At 41.0% G+C, this 17,288-nt stretch overlaps 1 protein-coding gene across 1 annotated transcript in view; it reads left to right on the top strand.

Annotated features, from left to right (window-relative positions):
- Positions 1-2,826: 2,826 nt before the first annotated feature.
- The window catches only part of nphs1 (NPHS1 adhesion molecule, nephrin), a gene marked incomplete at both ends in the record, with an annotated part of 35,507 nt that continues 21,045 nt past the window's right edge, over positions 2,827-17,288 (top strand). The window contains 3 exons of the mRNA XM_083897092.1: positions 2,827-2,890; positions 7,459-7,653; positions 11,309-11,431. Coding sequence (XP_083753218.1) covers positions 2,827-2,890; positions 7,459-7,653; positions 11,309-11,431 — 382 coding nt within the window. The remainder of the gene's footprint in view (positions 2,891-7,458; positions 7,654-11,308; positions 11,432-17,288) is intronic.

The raw sequence follows: 17,288 nt of genomic DNA, 5'->3' as shown, positions 1-17,288 counted from the left end.
AGTATGGGAAATACCGTAATGTGGACGGATACTCTATTTCATTAATTATGTAATGTTACAAAATAGCTGCTGTGAGGACATCTATGTTGCATCTGTATCTTTGAGGGCTGCTTTGCTTTTCCCACCATCATGAAATAGTAAATAATGGTATTCACAGAAACTCCCAGAATGCCAAAATAGAGAGAAACTACCGGCGCGTTGCTCCGATTTTGTTACCGGCTCTCTGCTACTTTATCAAGATTTTATTGATATTTATTCAGTTCTGCCTGAAAAAAAAGGGAGGTCCAACAGCTTTTTAAAACAGTTTAGTTACTGTGTTTACTTAAAAGTAAAAAAAAAAAAAAAAACACCTTTGAATCCTTGGGGCATCGTTGACATGGTTATTGTTTTTTTTGACATCTGTTTTACTGTTCAGGTGATCCCCACTTGTAACCATCTCCACCAGCACTTCTCACACACACATTCGTTGTTCAGTCTCTGCTTATTTCTCTCTACCTCTCGTCTCATAATATCGTCTGTTTGCCTCTGTCTCAGACTAAGGAGTGAAGGAAGGGAGGGGTCCCATTGGCATTCTTTAACATCTCTGTGGCTTCACTTGTGTTCAGAGAGCCATCTCTAGATCAGGAAGACAAAAAGACGCTCCTGAGCCTTGGCATCACTCAACAGGTAAGCACAACTCTCTTTCTCTCATGCAAATGCACACGCCTATTCAAAGACTCCGAGCTTTTTTAAGACGAAGGTATGCCCTCTCTCTGTGTGTGACTGTCTGCCTGCTTCACTCTTTCTCTCTGTGCACCCTAGGCAGGCAGATGTGCTTGAGTTGGTGAAGGTTGAAAGAAGGTTTTTGCCTCTCTGTCTCTCAACTTTTTTCCTGAGGAGAGCAGGTTTGTGAATGTGTGTCGCGAAGCCAAAGTAATCTAGTGAACTCGAACACTTTGAGCCGAAGGGAGCACATACAAAACACATTAGCATTTCTAACTTTGGCTTCTTTAACTACCTTTGAGTTGTGCTGGTCATGAACACAATCAAGCTGCTGCTGAACTGCTGGACCACGCTGATATGATTTGCTCTTTGTTCCCTCTCAAGGTTCAGGTCTGTGTAATCAGACTGCTTAAATAATGCCATGTTCTAAAGGACAATGAGCTGGATGTGATTCGATTCTGTTGATAATCTAATCTGTATCCTTTAGAAACCATCTTTATCTGCAGTTCAGTGTTAAGGCAATAATGGCTCACAACGCTGCTTCTATCATCTACAGTAAATTGACCCACAGGCTGCTGGAGAGAACAATGTCGATGTCGAACCACATCTGAATTCGGTGGCTACACGGGGGCTGAAACCTCATTTTCTTTGCATTTACTGATTTCACGGGCTTTTCGCATTAAATTGTTCTGTGATTGAGTGTATTGAGTCGTTTGATGACGTTATTAAAGACATCATTAAATAAACTACCTGTTAGGGTCACGCTGAAAGGATCAGCTACCGTTTATTGTCCCTGTAAGGAGAGTGACAGCCTTGTTTCTTCGAGCAAATCAAATTTAAAATCAAGGTCTTCTAGTTTGGATTTCTAAAAAAGCTGCTGAAGAATAATGATACTGTTGTAAGTAAATATGGGTCTTTCTTACATTTGAGGATCTGTTATCCAAAATGCTTCACAATCCCTGTTCTTTTATATCATGAACACAAAAACATGTCAGTGAATCAACATTCTAACGACAGGCTGTATGTTTTCAACAATTAAGGCACGTGTTTGACTTGGTAATGGGAATGTGGGGGAGGTCGGGAAGGCTGTGTCTGCTTTCATTAAGAGTCCAAATTAAAATGATGACTCATGAGGTCTGCAGCAATCTTTTTTTTTTGTTGGCCAAACATAAGAGAAACGGAAGAAATGCAGCTGTGATGAAGAGGAAGAAATGTCAATGCGAGACCTGATGGAGTGATAGAGGTTTTTTTTTTTGGTTTTTTTTTAAACATATTACTACCGATGGAGATAAATAGAAGAAAGGCACTTTTAACCGTAGAGAATAATTTCTATTCACCGAAGAGACAAGTAATTGTCATTGTGTGTTCAAAGAGTGTGTCGCTGCGGGCTGGGATACACAAATGTTTTGAGAGTGAAAAAAAAAAATAATTGAGTGTGAGTTAATTCTTATCAAAACCAGTTGGAGTGCAACTAATCGACTGAGGGGAGATGCGTCAAAGGGCTGTTGCCTTCAATTCATTTTGTCTATTCAGATGAGAAAATATTTAGTTTTCAATTAAGTAAATCACTATTATTTGTTCCACTCCTGCAGCAGATAAATTGAAGTGATTACACACTGACTGAAAATCCACAGAGGGCTGTTCCCGGTCAAATAAGGAAGACTATTAGATGCAGTGGGCGCAGATGCATGACACTACCTACATTCTTAACGCCAAGTTGCTCTTTTAGTTCAGAAGCATACATTCATGGTCCTGACAAAAGCATACACACATGTTGTAATGGCAGCTTAGTCACCAATTTCTCATCCCTACACTGATTTGATTGATTGATTTAAAGTTGCTAGAATGCAATGTTAATATCCATGGAATCTTGTCATATTTTGAAGTCAGATTTAAAATCAGTTAATTAAACTGTGAACACAAGCTAAAGTATGTCAGAAATGTAGAGGCCCTTTACAGCCTCATAGAAAACACAGCTTACCAAATGCCCTTGAAAAAGCATCTACCTACACACTCATCTTGTAGGGAATGTGGTCTTCATGTTTGCTTGTATAATTTGTTTATATGTCTCTTTTTCTTCCTTCATTGTTCCAGCGTTGGCGAAGGTCAGGTGTCACTGATGAAATGGACTTCTTTTCAGCATGGATTGTGTCGTTTTCAGCACTGCACTGCCTCTATTCCTTCTGGGGTAAGCGAGAGAAAAACAATTAAATGACGAAGGAAGACAAGATTACAACACAAATGCACATGACACCACCTTGTATTAAGACTCATCCCAGCAAAATAATGGCCACTGCATCGGTGCTGTACGTGTCCCTTTACGTAAATGTAATGCATGCTTCTGTGACTTGTGTTACCCTGTGTCTCCTTCTGTTTTCTAGCACAACTCGACTTTTGCTTTTAACTACTGTGGTTATTAATTTGCAGGAAATACACTAATTTTCTTTAAAGCGGACCTAGACCGGAAGTTCCAATTAACGCTGTTTTTTAGTGTGTATCTGCGTCATTACCTTGTTTACGCAGCCCTGAAGTTTAGAAACAAACAGTTCAGCCATTGCTGAGAACGCTGTGATCTCTGAAAAAACCCGGTCCGGTTACGCAAACACAGGTTCTCCGGAACAGCAGATCCTTCTGCTCCGGGCACTAGTCCGGGCACTTCCGGTTGCGTACATTGAACCGCAGAAGAAGAATAACGTCTGTTGTGGAGGTGTTTCACGAGCGATGGTGTCTTCTGACTCTGGGTCTGACTCTGGGTCAAAGTCATAAAAGGGACTGTTTAACACTGTAGTTTAACACAATGTTTTGATAATGAGTAGCAGTGCATCCACCGTTCCAGAGGGGGGAGCTGCGCTTCTGAGAGTGCGTGTGCTCAATATGTCACTTCCGGGTATTGGCCAATCACAAGACAGTTGGGAAGGTTTCTACGCTGGCTGGCCAATCACAACACAGTCTGTCTTCTGGGTGTGAGATTTATGTCTGAAATATCGCGGCTGAGGAACAGCATTAGAAAAGAGGGATTTCTATCGGCTCGTTTACAGCAACCAGGAGGTTTTTGACCATAAAAACAAGTCAATGTATGTAAGTAGACCTCCATAACTGACATATATGTGCAACAGGACCACTCTATGTGAGCTTTAATTAATCATTTTGCTAACTCTATCTATAACATAGACAGTAATTTAGCAAGACTATTCCCATACAGTTATCCTAGCCTAGCTTGTAGCTTAGCAGCGATGGCTACTCGCTCTCCCTCTCAGTCTTTTGTCTGTGAAAACATTAACACCTAACAGCTTGTGTTACACAAGCAGACCGAAGTCAATCAATGTAAATGAATGGCTGAAAATCCAAACAATTTCAACTGTAACTGTGAAAAAACTGTGAAGGTCGTGAAAGAGCTGCATTGACGGATGTCCCACTTTTTTGTAAATGTTTTGACGTTTGAATGAAGCTTCGACACTGAAGTAGGCCTAACTACAATGGACCAGCAAACAGTAGAAAATGACAGTGTCTGAATTGCATTTCACTTCTTTTGAATAGAAGAAATAGCCTTTGAAAAAAGTTAAATGTTTCAAAATGTATTATATGGGAAGTTTTCTATTGTTAAATATGTGGAACTAGTGAGAAGCTGAAAATCTGTGTTTTTGAATATGTTTCTTTATTCATTTTAATTGAGAGGATTTCGCAAAAAAACATTGAATATATAGGAAATGATTAAAATATTCCAATTAGAAAAACAGTACAAAAAATAACTCAGGTTTTACAGTTAATATGTAAGCAGACGGAATAACCTAGTTAGTTTAGCACCTTTTCGTATAAATAGCTACAATAATAAACTGTATGTATCTGGCTTTGCAGGTGACAATAGATGTTATTCAAGGTACAGTGCGTAAAATGTAAATTCAATGCGGGGCTGATCCGACCATTTGTAAACAAGAGGGGGAAGTAAACACACATATCTGCACTTAATACAAAACACAATATATACACCCCTATCCTTGTCAGCTATTGGTTAGGTCCAATCCCAGGACCTCTGCATTTAGCCAGGCTCCACCCTCAAATGCAACTTTTGTCCAAACCAGGAAGGAGGACTGGACTGGACAGGACAGGCATGGTAACTCAAACAAACAAAATTAATTCACAATGACATAGCAAACTAAATGTGTGTGCTTCATATAGAGTACAGTGTATTGTCAAGAGATACATATATATTAGTTGCACTTGTTTGTTTGTGTGACTGCAAAGTCTTGACACATAATTCTGTGTGTTTATAAAAATAAATTGAATATTACCAGACTTTATATAACTGTGTGGTTGTGGATTCAGCTGTCACATGGACCATCATGTTAGAATAGAGACCACAATGGACTAATTAAACACTGTCGGAGTTTTGATGCTAACTGGAGGCTACATAGGTTCTCCAACACACTTGGAATGGAAGGGTGAGGGACGATGTTAGCTCAGTGATAGTGAGTTGTCTATCAACTGGAATGTTGTGGTTTTGTTTCCTGACTCCTTGTCCTTGGGCAAGACACTTCACCCCCACGTTGGTCCTGACAGCTGTACCTGCGGTGTGTGAATGGGTATGAGAGAGGTGTGATAGAACATGGGCTGCACATAGATGCACTGTTCTTTTACACTGTACCTTTTTTAAAGCATGTCCTAATGTCAAGTGTGACCACAATTTCACTCAGAATACCAAGGATAACAACAGAGGAAAGCCAAATGACACAAAGTGAAACACTAATCATGATCTAAAAAGGGGAACCTTGCATATTTTAATGTCATACATTATTTTGGTTTCTATAGCCTGCTTTACCGTTTTGCTCAAGTATCACTGCTGTCAACTTTGTTTTGCAGGTTTCCATTTGCACCAGTCAGCATTAACCAAATCCTTTTAGTTGAACTCTTTGGTCACCAGTGTAAAAAATGCAGGGCAATGGCCACTAATGCTAATGGGATTGAATCCACCTTTAAATTGAACTGACTCAATTGGTTTGAGAAGATAGCATCATTAGACTGACTGAGAAGAGTGAGAGAATGAGACCATGAGCAGGAAATAACAAGCATGTCTCTTAGTGAGGTATCAACTTGTTTTCCTGTTGTCATTACACCATTAAAATATAGAATCAAACAATGCATGTGACATGTTAGCACTACAGCAGGGGTGTCGAACTTAAATGGCCAATGAGCATCTAGTCTAGTCAAGAGGGTGCCAGTCTAGAGCAAAGTGGGGAATAAAAAAAACAACTATTCAGTATAATAATGATTAATCTAAAATCAAGTCAATAACGATGTGGACAACTGCAATTAAATAATACGTTATATACATGTTGAATGTAACACCGCATACAATACATCAGTTTAAAAGGAAGAGGGGGTCATGGTCTACATGATATTAAGTGGGAGCAGCATGTAATCAATTGGGGGCCTGCATGTGGCCTGTGGTCTGCCAGTTTGACACCTCTGCGTTACAGTTTGCTGACATTAACCAACACTAGCCACCATTAGCTACTACAGGAGCTGTAGATTCACAGCTCCTGAGAGCCATGAACGTACAGTTTACTGATTATAAATGATTGATTTCATAATTAATTTACTGATGTCCGTAAAGGGACATGTGCAGCACCTATTAATCCTGTTATAAGACAGATTATGTCATTTGTCAACGATGAGTGAAAACGTCTTATCGCAGCATTTTAATTGCGATTTCAGTGTTTGTGTATCTAAAACGATACAGTGTAATACCGTTTCAGCAGCCACTGTAGATAGCTACACTACAACACTACATATTCATGTATGTAAAATGGATGCAAATGTGCGCCTGTGTTTGGTTGTTTGTATGCATCCTCTGTAATGGCCAATCTTGCCCTTCATATTTGACGTGAGGTGACTGGTTCAGCCTTGATCTGAGAGCGCTGCCTCTCACTCATGTTGTCAGATGCAACAGAGTATGCACTTCACAAACAACCTGGTCAGTTCTTCAATGAAGGTCAAGATTCAAACAGCCAAGCAGAATCAGACCGACTTCTCCACGGGGCATTGTTTAAATGAGATTCACATTTAGATATTAGGCACTAATTGGGGGGAAATGCTGTTGTGTTTGACTCCTTCAACTGAATTTATTCAAAGTCCACGGTGTAATGATCACACAATCTGAGCCCCATTGTGCAGGTTTGTGGGTGGGCTGCTCTCAGGTTACCTTCCTGACTCAAGCACACTGCACCGCAGAGTGTCGTCTGGCTGAAGGATGGCTGAACCACACCTATGTCAAACAAGGGGGATTAAAGTGATAATCATTACTCTTCCCTAGAGGAATTAGCTGGTGGGACATCGATGCTGAAGAAAAACCACAGGTGAACGAGGTCTCTGACGCCCCGTGTTTTTTTTCTTCTGCACAATACCCTATCTGCATGGCCAAGAGGGGATTTAATTTGCAGTAATTACCTTATTGACTCATTTTCAGGGCCGTATCACCGCAGTTTCCCATCAATAAAACATATGCCAGGATGAATAATGTGGTCAGACACAACGGGGTGCCTTCTCAGACAAAAGATCACATGACTGAACCCCTGTGGTGCATGTTTATGTCAAGCTACCTCTACTCTTTTTTCTTTTTTTTTTGTCTTGCTTCCTCTATTCCTTCAAATTTCCTCCCCACACACTCCATGCACACACTCACCCCTTGTACTTGTCCACATCATTACATTAAATCCTATCCTGCTCTGTGTCTCAACTCCAGCTGTTTTGTGTCTTCAGGCACGCAGGCCCAGCAGGCCTTCAAGACTGAGCCCAGGAACCTCACTGTGCGCATGGGAGCCACAGCTGTATTGAGGTGTGAGGTGCTGCGGGCCTCAGGGACTGTACAGTGGGTCAAAGATGGCCTCCTCTTGGGACCTCACAGAAGCCTGCAAGGCTTTCCACGCTACAGCATGATTGGAAACCCCAAGAGAGGTAAATGGGATACTCTCTGAATATGGTCTATGGCCTTTTCTGTTCTGATGTATGGCCACTAAAATACAACCAGGCTTGTAATTCAGTTTAATAAAGAATTAAGAAAAAGAAAAAAAAAATCAGTACATGACATGAGATATGAAAAGGGCAATTTAAAGTCTTCCAATCCAAAGAAAACAATACGAAACTACTGCCATTGTTAGATTAATCTTAATCTAATTAATCGTATATAGTGCTGCTGTCAGCTCAAGATGCATCCAACAGTATTGATGTTGCCGACTCCAGGAGTAAATGAGATGATGTTGTTGCTATGGATTTAAAGTGTTGTCTTCAAGCAACACTTCATCTGGGATAAGTGTACGGGAATCTTACGGCACACTGGATATATTTATATAGGGAGCATTTGGGGTCAATGAGGTGATGTGTCTGTCAACAGCCTCTCACACTTTCTACTGTCACATTAAGACAAAGAAGAGAAAGTAAAGCAACAGTGTCAAGAGTGTCAGCAAATCAGTGAAATGTGGCAGGAAATAAAGAGTGTTGCAGAATGTGCACTACAGTCTATAAAAAGTAATAGCCAATTAGAAGGCAATCCTCGAGTAAAAGAAGAGCATCTGTTCCTGATCAGCCTGCAACTAGACAAGATGCACCTCCCAGTTATACAGCGTGGTTTGTGTGGTGACAGACACAGATACATAAATACCCAATGCCCGTTTATGCACACAGACATAAATATTTTGTTTCTTTCAGCTGATTAGTTGTCCATCAGGAAATTACCACTTTTAATGTCAATATCAACAAAATCACATATCCTTAACCCTTAAAGGTGCATTATGTAATAAATCTAAAGCAAATGACCATAAAATCCTCCTAATATGTCACAGAGACTCAGGAAAAACGTTCATATAACAAACTGAACTCACCAACAACAACAGTACAACCAAAATATTTGCATAAAAAAAAATCTTTTGCAGACTGCAAATCATGTTTATGTTTTGAAATCATGTTTTGGCATGTGGCGCCACCTACCGCCGTCTACCAATCATTGCAGTCAGTAGAGTCTCAGCTGCAGTGCAACCACGGGTTGCCAGTTACGTCAGAAAACGAAACCTAAAGGACCCCGGTGTTTTGAATTTGAATGTAGTAACCGTTTTTGGCCACATTCTTACATATGGCACCTTTAAGAGGAAACTAACTGTTTCTCTCAGATCTCACGGTTTGCACAGTTACGCAGTTTTGGATGTCTGCAGTAGTTAACAAAGGTACTATATGGTGTAGTTCTTTGCCCAGTAGGGGTTAACCTAAGCCTAACGTCATCCTAACCACACATGTCACGTCTTCACCTTAAACTTTAATAATTTACATTGTCGGGGACTTGCTTTTTGTCCCCATATTGTGAAAACAATACACACGCACACAGACACACACACTCACAATCCAACACTCAAATATCAAATATAGACCCATGCATTAATTATCCATCAGCACATGTACACTTTACCAGAAAAAGAAACCTCAAACTGCAGACTGACGTTTGCAATCACTTAACACTGCAAAATCATTTAAAATGCCACTCGACTGCACTCGTTACTCCACCAGTTTTCACTGATTGTCACCAACAGGGATATTTAATGATACTTAAAAAGCCTAAAATCACATACTGAAGCATGCACACAGGAGAGGCCAGCTTTGATTTCAGCGTATACTTGGACTAAATCTAACACCCTTAATGTCCTTCTGCTGCAGCCCTGATGCAAGTACAAGAGCCAAGATGTAGCATGTCGTGTATTTGTAAAGACCTACACACTGAACAAAAGACAGGAAGGTTGAGGTTTTTTTTGTCATACATGGCAGTAACTCAGCCTCAGAAGTGTAAATTATGAATTAACATTTGTGAAGACTATTTTAACAAACCAATATTAAATATTAAACTGAAGGTTAAACTGAAGACACACCTGAATGTGATCTAAATGTTACTTTATCTGACGTGTTAACAGCTGGAAATTATGATTTTTAATTTTGGTGCATCTTATAAAGCTTGAAAAAAAGTATTCAATGATTAAAGGTGCCATATGTAAGAATGTGGCCAAAAACGGTTACTACATTCAAATTCAAAATACCAAGGTCTTTTAGGTTTCGTTTTCTGACATAACTGGCAACCCGTGGTTGCTCGGCAGCTGTGACTCTACTGACTGCAATGATTGGTAGACGGCGGTAGGTGGCGCCACATGCCAAAACATGATTTCAAAACATAAACATGATTTGCAGTCTGCAAAAGATTTTTTTTAATGCAAATATTTTGGCTATACTGTTGTTGTTGGTGAGTTCAGTTTGTTATATGAACATTATTCCTGAGTCTCTGTGACATATTAGGAGGATTTTATGGCCAGTTGCTTTAGATTTATTACATAATGCACCTTTAAGTGCGGGACAGAATAAAACTGTTTTCTCGTGTGTTTGGAAAACGGTGTGTTGCCAATGCGCTGCACATTGAGTGAGTCAAAACTCAGTGTAGTTGTTGTAATAATAAACATAAAACATTATATTTCAATGTCATATTTTTCAATTCTGATGGACACTATATTGATGATAGTTGACCGTTAGTTGAAAAGGTTGTCTGAAGCAGCAGCAACCTACACAATATGTTTTTTCCCGCTTTAAGACCAAAACACAAATGCAGAGGGAAGATTATACTCTGCTGCCAATAAAATGGCTATGTAGAAATATGGCATCCCAAATTTTGAAATAAATATATGATAATAGACAAGTAAGCAAATTACATTGCAGCCATCTGCCATCTCCCCCACCATAAATAGACCTCCACCCTCCCAGCAGCTTGATTGCACTACTGTATTTGTGATTTCAGGAAAGAGGAATATGATTAATAACTTGAATCTCCCCCCCCGCCCCCCTTCTCTCTCTGTGCACTCGCTGATAACTTGGATATGAAAATTGCTTCTGGTTGGTGTTAATTATCTTGCCAGCTTACTTGACATATGCATTTTTAGGACTGGGTAGTTGTCAGACCAAGATACTATTTTGCACATGTTAGGCTGTGAGCCAGAGAATCAGGAGCTGGAAAACCAGCACTGAACATCTAATCCCCACAGGTTATGGCGGTGGATCAAACAAATCAAGCCCTGTTGGCAGGGCCAATCTCAGAGCAGAGATACAGAGAGAAGGACTCTGCCTGGCATCAATTAATAGACAGTTTATTCAGTCAGTGTTATGAATCAGGGATTTCATTTCCAATATTGGAAATGTGTTCTGAAATAAAAAAAAAAAAAGTGTATCTGTTATGAGTAGACCACGTTGCATGTCAGTAGAAATGTCTGCAGCAGGTTCTCAGCAAGTGAGATGATTTCATCTCAGAGAAATAAGCAAGTCGTTTTATTTTCAACCAAATTAAACCAAACCAAACATCAGTAGTCAAGATTATTATTGCACAGAATTGAGATGGCAGCGGGTCAATGTATAAATTGCTTTTATTGTTTAATTTTCCCATTTCCAAAGTTTAAAATTGCCGTCAGGATGATTCAAGACACTGACATCGACACAGGACCTACAGGAGGTGGCTATCAACAGGGAGTGTTATAATCAGTGGAATATGAACAAGAAAACTAAACTTTTTTTTTTTTCCCCATCTCTTTTCCAGGGCAGTATCATCTTCAGATTGAAAACGCCCAACTGGACGACGACACCACCTATGAATGTCAAGCAGGCCAGTCTGAGAGCAGTCAGGCAATTGTTTCCAGCACAGCCTGGCTCAACGTCTTAAGTGAGCACGATCACGGAGGGTCTGAATTGAGGGCACCTAAGGGATTATAAATGTGTATTTTGCTGTCACAATATTGCACATAAGACTCATTCTTCTATCTACAAACATATCTTCTTGACTTGTAATAATTTCTACAGTAGTATCTATTGATAAAGGGCTTTAATCAGGAAAAGGGAGTTAGGTTTTATCCAGGGACTTAATTTAGCGTTTCCTTGGTACAATAGAACTCCAGTTGCAGTTTTCCTTTAAGCTCAAATCATATTTGGCACATTTATGAACCATGAAGAGAGTATTTATTTCTTTAACAAGCACTATTCCAGTGATGATGTTCCAGTATGTCCATGGCTTTTCACTGCAGCCACACAATATGAAGTATGAATGTAGCCCAGATTCCCTGGCAAGCCTAAGGGCGATCCGTGTCTCTCCCTTGCACAGGAATGAATTATACCAGAAGTGACTGAAAAGTTCCTCCTCTACAAATTGTGCATCGTCATTAGACCACCTGTTGTCACTATGTAACAACCAGTATATCTCTCACTCCCTGTCCCTTGTGCTTGTGGGAACGAGCCCATATGTGGCAAAGGAAAGGACTCTAAAGGAACCTTTCTTCTCCAGGCGCAGTTCATTTACTTACATCCCCCCTCCCCGTTTTCTCCATTGCACAATCCCCCCCCTCTCTGCCTGGGGAGTTGCCTTGGCGATTCTAGTGGCCTCACTCTCCTCTGGGAAGAAAGCAGGTTTTTCTGACATCAATGGGCTGGTCGGAGGGACGGTGGGTGGTGTGGGCTAAGGAAGCCGCATAGACTGCAGACGTTTCCTTAGACTGCACCAGTCCCATGTCTGACAGCAGGCCTACACCTGCAGCCACAGCAGGCTCAACTCCCACATTTATTACCTTGCTGATGTCCATTGCATCTGCACCCACATTATACAAAGACAACACAATTGCCTTTGGATTTGTTGAAAAAAGGCCAAAATGTGTGTGTGAATCATACCAGTAATATTTACCATGACCGAAACCTAATGTTGCCCTGTTGTTCCTGCCATGCTACGATCACAATCCTCATCACAGCTGGTGTTTTTGCTCGCTGTCCTGGGAACAACTTACCAGCTGTTGACAGTTTAAGATGGACAGTTGCAGCTGTATTGCTGCAAAGGCCAAAGCTTGTAGTGACTGACTTTAAAAAAGTACTCTGCAGCCTTGGTCCTAAAGGGTCATTTGTTCCATCCCACCAACTCAACTGATTTAAAATACGTGACTAATCTGAGGCTTGATAATGAGTTGATGAATTCAATCTCCTGTTAGTGCTGATCTGGGACACGAAACTGTGCATCCTTTTGAAGAGTACTGTCTCTGATGAGTTCCCCGTGGACTTCTCAATCATTGAACTACAGCTCCCAAGGCCCCACACCCCTGGCCAGTCAACCATGGGCATATCTCATCAAGTCCTGCTTCAAATCAAAACACTATAAACTCTTTATGAGGAGATACAGTGGGAGACAATGGAGAAATGTGGGGGAAAAAAACAGACATTGCTGGTCATATAATTGGATTCTCAGGTCAGGCATAGTGGTATAATGATTGGCTAATTGAAGATGGGTCACCACAGGCAGTAAAAAGCAAGGACTGAGGCAAAAATATCAATAAGCTTCAAGCATAAGCTAACAGAGAGATGTTTTCTAGACATTCCCGTTGGAGCAACATAACTCCTGTGTGTTTTTGCTTTCCTGCAAGGCTTAGATAGGGGATTACTGCAATAGGCAGATCAACTGGCACTGAGTAATCCATGACAATAACAACCTGCTGAAACCCCCTCCTCCGCTAAAACTTACCCCGCACTGTGCCTGTCACATACCTGACACATCCCATGTCTGTTTATAATATTAGCCATAGCATTTAATCCTGTTAATGAACATCTCTCTCTCCCTCGCTGTGCGGTGTGTCTGTACAGATGCCTACTGCAAATATTCAAAACAGTCATTTGATGTGTTCTGATTTTAGAAGTTTACCCATTCAGTTGTTATAGTTGGGTCTTCAAAAAATGTGTGTGTGTGTGTGTGTGTGTGTAAGCTTATTATCAGTGTTGGTTGGAGGTTAGAGGACGTTTTAGGAACCAAGGCTGTGGTGAGGTTTTGCGGTGGCTAATGAGTTTAGCACTTGAAGAGTATATAATGAGCCTTCATTTTCTGATTCCCTGTTATGAATAATGGAACAACTTATAAACGGGGGCACAAGCAACATAGAACATGGTGACTTTATTCTTCTTCGTTCAAGAAAAGTTGTGACAGTTGCCCATTCAGAGGACGATGTGATATACCCACTGGTGTGACAGTGTGTATATTATTGTGCTAGACTGATCAGGGCCCTAACAATCATCTGGCAGGGGAAGTTTTGCTACAGAGCAAAGTGAGACACTGAGGAGTTCTTAACTACTTTAAATCATTAGGGTCGATCTAACGCTGTCCCGACCTTGCGTGTGCGTAACTGGTCATTTGGAAGATGGAGGCTGATGAATAGGAGTTTAACTTTTGTTGCTCCCAAAACAAAAAGTAAAAGACACCCACCCAGGATTTGGACAGTAGGATGGTGGGTGGGGATGGGTCTTATATCTGGCCCAGACACTTGCTGCACTTCTCCCTTAGAAGAGAATCGAGGAGGAGGGGGGGGGGACAGACAGGCAGGAAGGGAAAGCTGAAAAAAATGAGCACTGATTCAGAGGTTGCCAGAGTTTACACACCTGAGACCTACAATGTGTGTGTACTTGTATTCGTTTCCTCTTTATAAAAACTCAACAAACATGTCATGTCAGGCCAAGTTGTCCTCATGGAGACCAAAACCTTGCGATTAATGAAGCAAAACATAATTTCCGAGGAACTGGTTAAGTTTGGGGCTTTGAATTGTGGTTAGGTTAAGGTTAGGATTAGACATTTTCCTGTTATTGGCCAAGGTTAGGGATAACTCTTTGTTTAGGCTTTCCAAATAAATGGAAGTCACTGCCGTATCCGACCAAAGCACAAACGTGTGTGGATGTGGTGGATGTGAGTGTTTTAAGGCACATATTGGATAAAAAAAAACATGTCAACTATGACTGTTTACACCTGGCATTAAAATGCATCATGTCTCTGATTATGTGTGGTGTGCTGCTAATACACACCAATGTCGGTCTCTTCACATGGACAAAATTACGTTTTTAACAAGTCTGATGGAACAAATTGTTGCAAATATTCGAGTGTGAATGTCAGTGTCTGTGTGTGTGTGTGTGTGCTCAAGTGTGAGAGGTAGAGATAATGAAAATGAGATGTGTGAATTAAAGCTCAACTCACACTGCTGTGGCATGAAATACAAACCACTATAAAAAAGAAAAATCATGTGTTGAGTGCTGAAAATCGGGGGAAAAAAACTTCAGCGGATTAGAGAATGTAAGCTGGGCGCATGCGGTAATACATGAATCCTGAGGATAGATTGTGCCCATGTCTTAGACTGTATATGTATATGGTTTCAAAGAACTCCTGCTGTGAAGTCTTCCGGTCAAGTGTCCACACATTTATCATGCTTTATCATCTCTTTTCCACAAAATTGGACAAAAAATTTACATTATGCTATGTTAAATAAAGTGATGTAAATGTGAGAAGTCTATTTCCCCATAGACTTTCATTCAATCAGTGGAGATGCCCCCGGTTGGGTTCTGGGTTGGCTTCAGGCACTAAACTAGAGGGTTATGTCCATGTTTTATATACAGCCTATGGTTCATGCATGCTCAGAAATGTGACCACATATAGTATGTCCCCAAACAACTGAATGATATTTTTGTGATTGGGTCTGAAGATGCATTCAGGACACATTGGATGTGTTCAGAGGGTGGATGTTAATAGCAGATCTGAATGGGGTTGTGCCTTAGAGAGCTAAACATAAAAATGAGTTGTGGCTGATCCTCATGGTTTGCATTGTTTTCTTATTTCTGTATTTTGCTCCTTTTTTAAAAATACTGAAATACTAAAATACTGGGCCATCTTCTTTGTTTGTCTTTGCTGTGAATCAGCTTGGTATCCCGTGACGCACACCGGCGTCTGTTTTTGGAGTGAAGTGAGATAAATGCAGCTTGTCTGCTCATCCACTCACCTGTGTAAGTGTGTTTTGTGCGTGCAAATCTGCATGCACTGTAGCCACAAGTTTATCTTTGGGTGTTTGTGTGCAAGGGAGTAAAGAGGTTGTTGTGTGCATCTCTGTGTGAGGGAGTGAGTGAGTGAGTGAGAAAGATATGTGGAAAAAGCTGCTTACACATATTGATGTGTGTCTGCTAATCTGCTTCTTATCTGCTTTATCCATCCATCCGTCCGTCTGTATTTGTCTGATGAATCAAATTTTGCGGCTCACTGTTTCTCATCTGAATGGCAGGAGCAAGTCTTTGCCTGTCTTTTGTTGAGTTCGTATATGCACCTTAATAAAAAAGCAAAATGGAGACAGTTTGGAGGAAAGCCACAAAATGATAAAGCCAAAAAAAAAAAATGATAAAGCCAAGGGGGCAGGTAGACAAAAAAAGAGGCAGAAAGACTTACTTAGGGGGAACAGCATGTTTGCTGCCTGTACTTTACTCTGAGTGCATGTCTAGTAAATTGAACATAATTTGTGTTTTCCTGTTGTCACATTTGCACAAATGTGCATCTTAGTTCATCCTGACTGGGCTGATTGGGTCACATGGTATGCCTGAGTGGATGTGATGGATGGAGGGCTGTAATTCCCAGTCCAAGCTGGAACACACCGTCCCCCGCACTTCTGCAGTTTAACTGCAGTGGTCAAGAAGGATAGCATGGGGAGAGAGGGGGGTGGGTACAGGCTGCCTGAGAGAGATGATGGAGTGAATGAGAGATAAGAGGAATGGGCCAGCATGAGCGAGCGAGGGAAAAAAATGAGATACCTGCCCGCCTCATTTGCGAACATATCATTATTCTTATTTTAGGATTTGTTAGACACTTCTGCAGCACAACAAGTGATGTGCTTATGTGAGTCGTGCAGGCCTGGGAAGATGGAGAGTGCAGAGGCTGTCAATAGATGCATGGCCCAGTCATCTTCTCAGGGAAAGGGGGGTGGGGGTGGGGGGCTGGAGAACAAACAAATGCATCTCATTATTGCAATGCGCGCCTCTGCAGTGCTCTGGGTAACCCATCACAGTCCACACAGATTCAATTGCTTCTTTTAAATCAGTTTGAAGCTGCAGCCACATCTCATCTGTCTCAATAGCAGGCTCGAGCCAACAAGTGACTCTGTGCACAGCAACAGCTCCTCCTAGTGGCTGAGAATTTATCTTACTTGCCAGAAAGTGAGAGAAAAAAGGAGCTTGATGACTGGCTGGTATGGCTGCTTGTGGTCCAGCTGTTTACCCACATATTAGCAATGGATTAATGTCAGGATTTAGCACCTCAACTTCATTCCTGCCTTATCCCTTTATTTCTTTATTTCTCTGCCATAGTCTTTTTCTTCCTCCTCTCTCTCATGCACACACATACACACACACATACACTTTCTGTATTTTCGAACTCCCTGTACTGTCTATGAACTCAGGCAGCATTTACACTTGATCTCTGATGAAAGGAAAACAGCCTTAACAGTAAGCAGTTTCTAATTCTAGAGGCTCACCCACTGACTAAACGCCGGCACAGTAGATGAGGAGAGGTTTCGATGAAGAGGGGTCTCGCAGATCAGCAGATTGATGACTAGTTGGTGACAGATTTCTTGCCAAACAATTTTATGTGGAAAGCAATGTTTTTGTTTTTCCCCTCGAATTCCTATTTATGGTCAGATAAAAGTTGTTTTTTTTTTGTTTTTTTTAGAGTGGAGCAGTAGAGAAGTGAAGACTGC

This window comes from Microchirus variegatus (genome assembly GCF_963457635.1).
Source record: "Microchirus variegatus genome assembly, chromosome: 1".
Classification (NCBI taxonomy): Eukaryota; Metazoa; Chordata; class Actinopteri; order Pleuronectiformes; family Soleidae; genus Microchirus; species Microchirus variegatus.
Note: the sequence above shows the minus strand (reverse complement) of the source record. Positions and strands in the feature narration are given on the sequence as shown.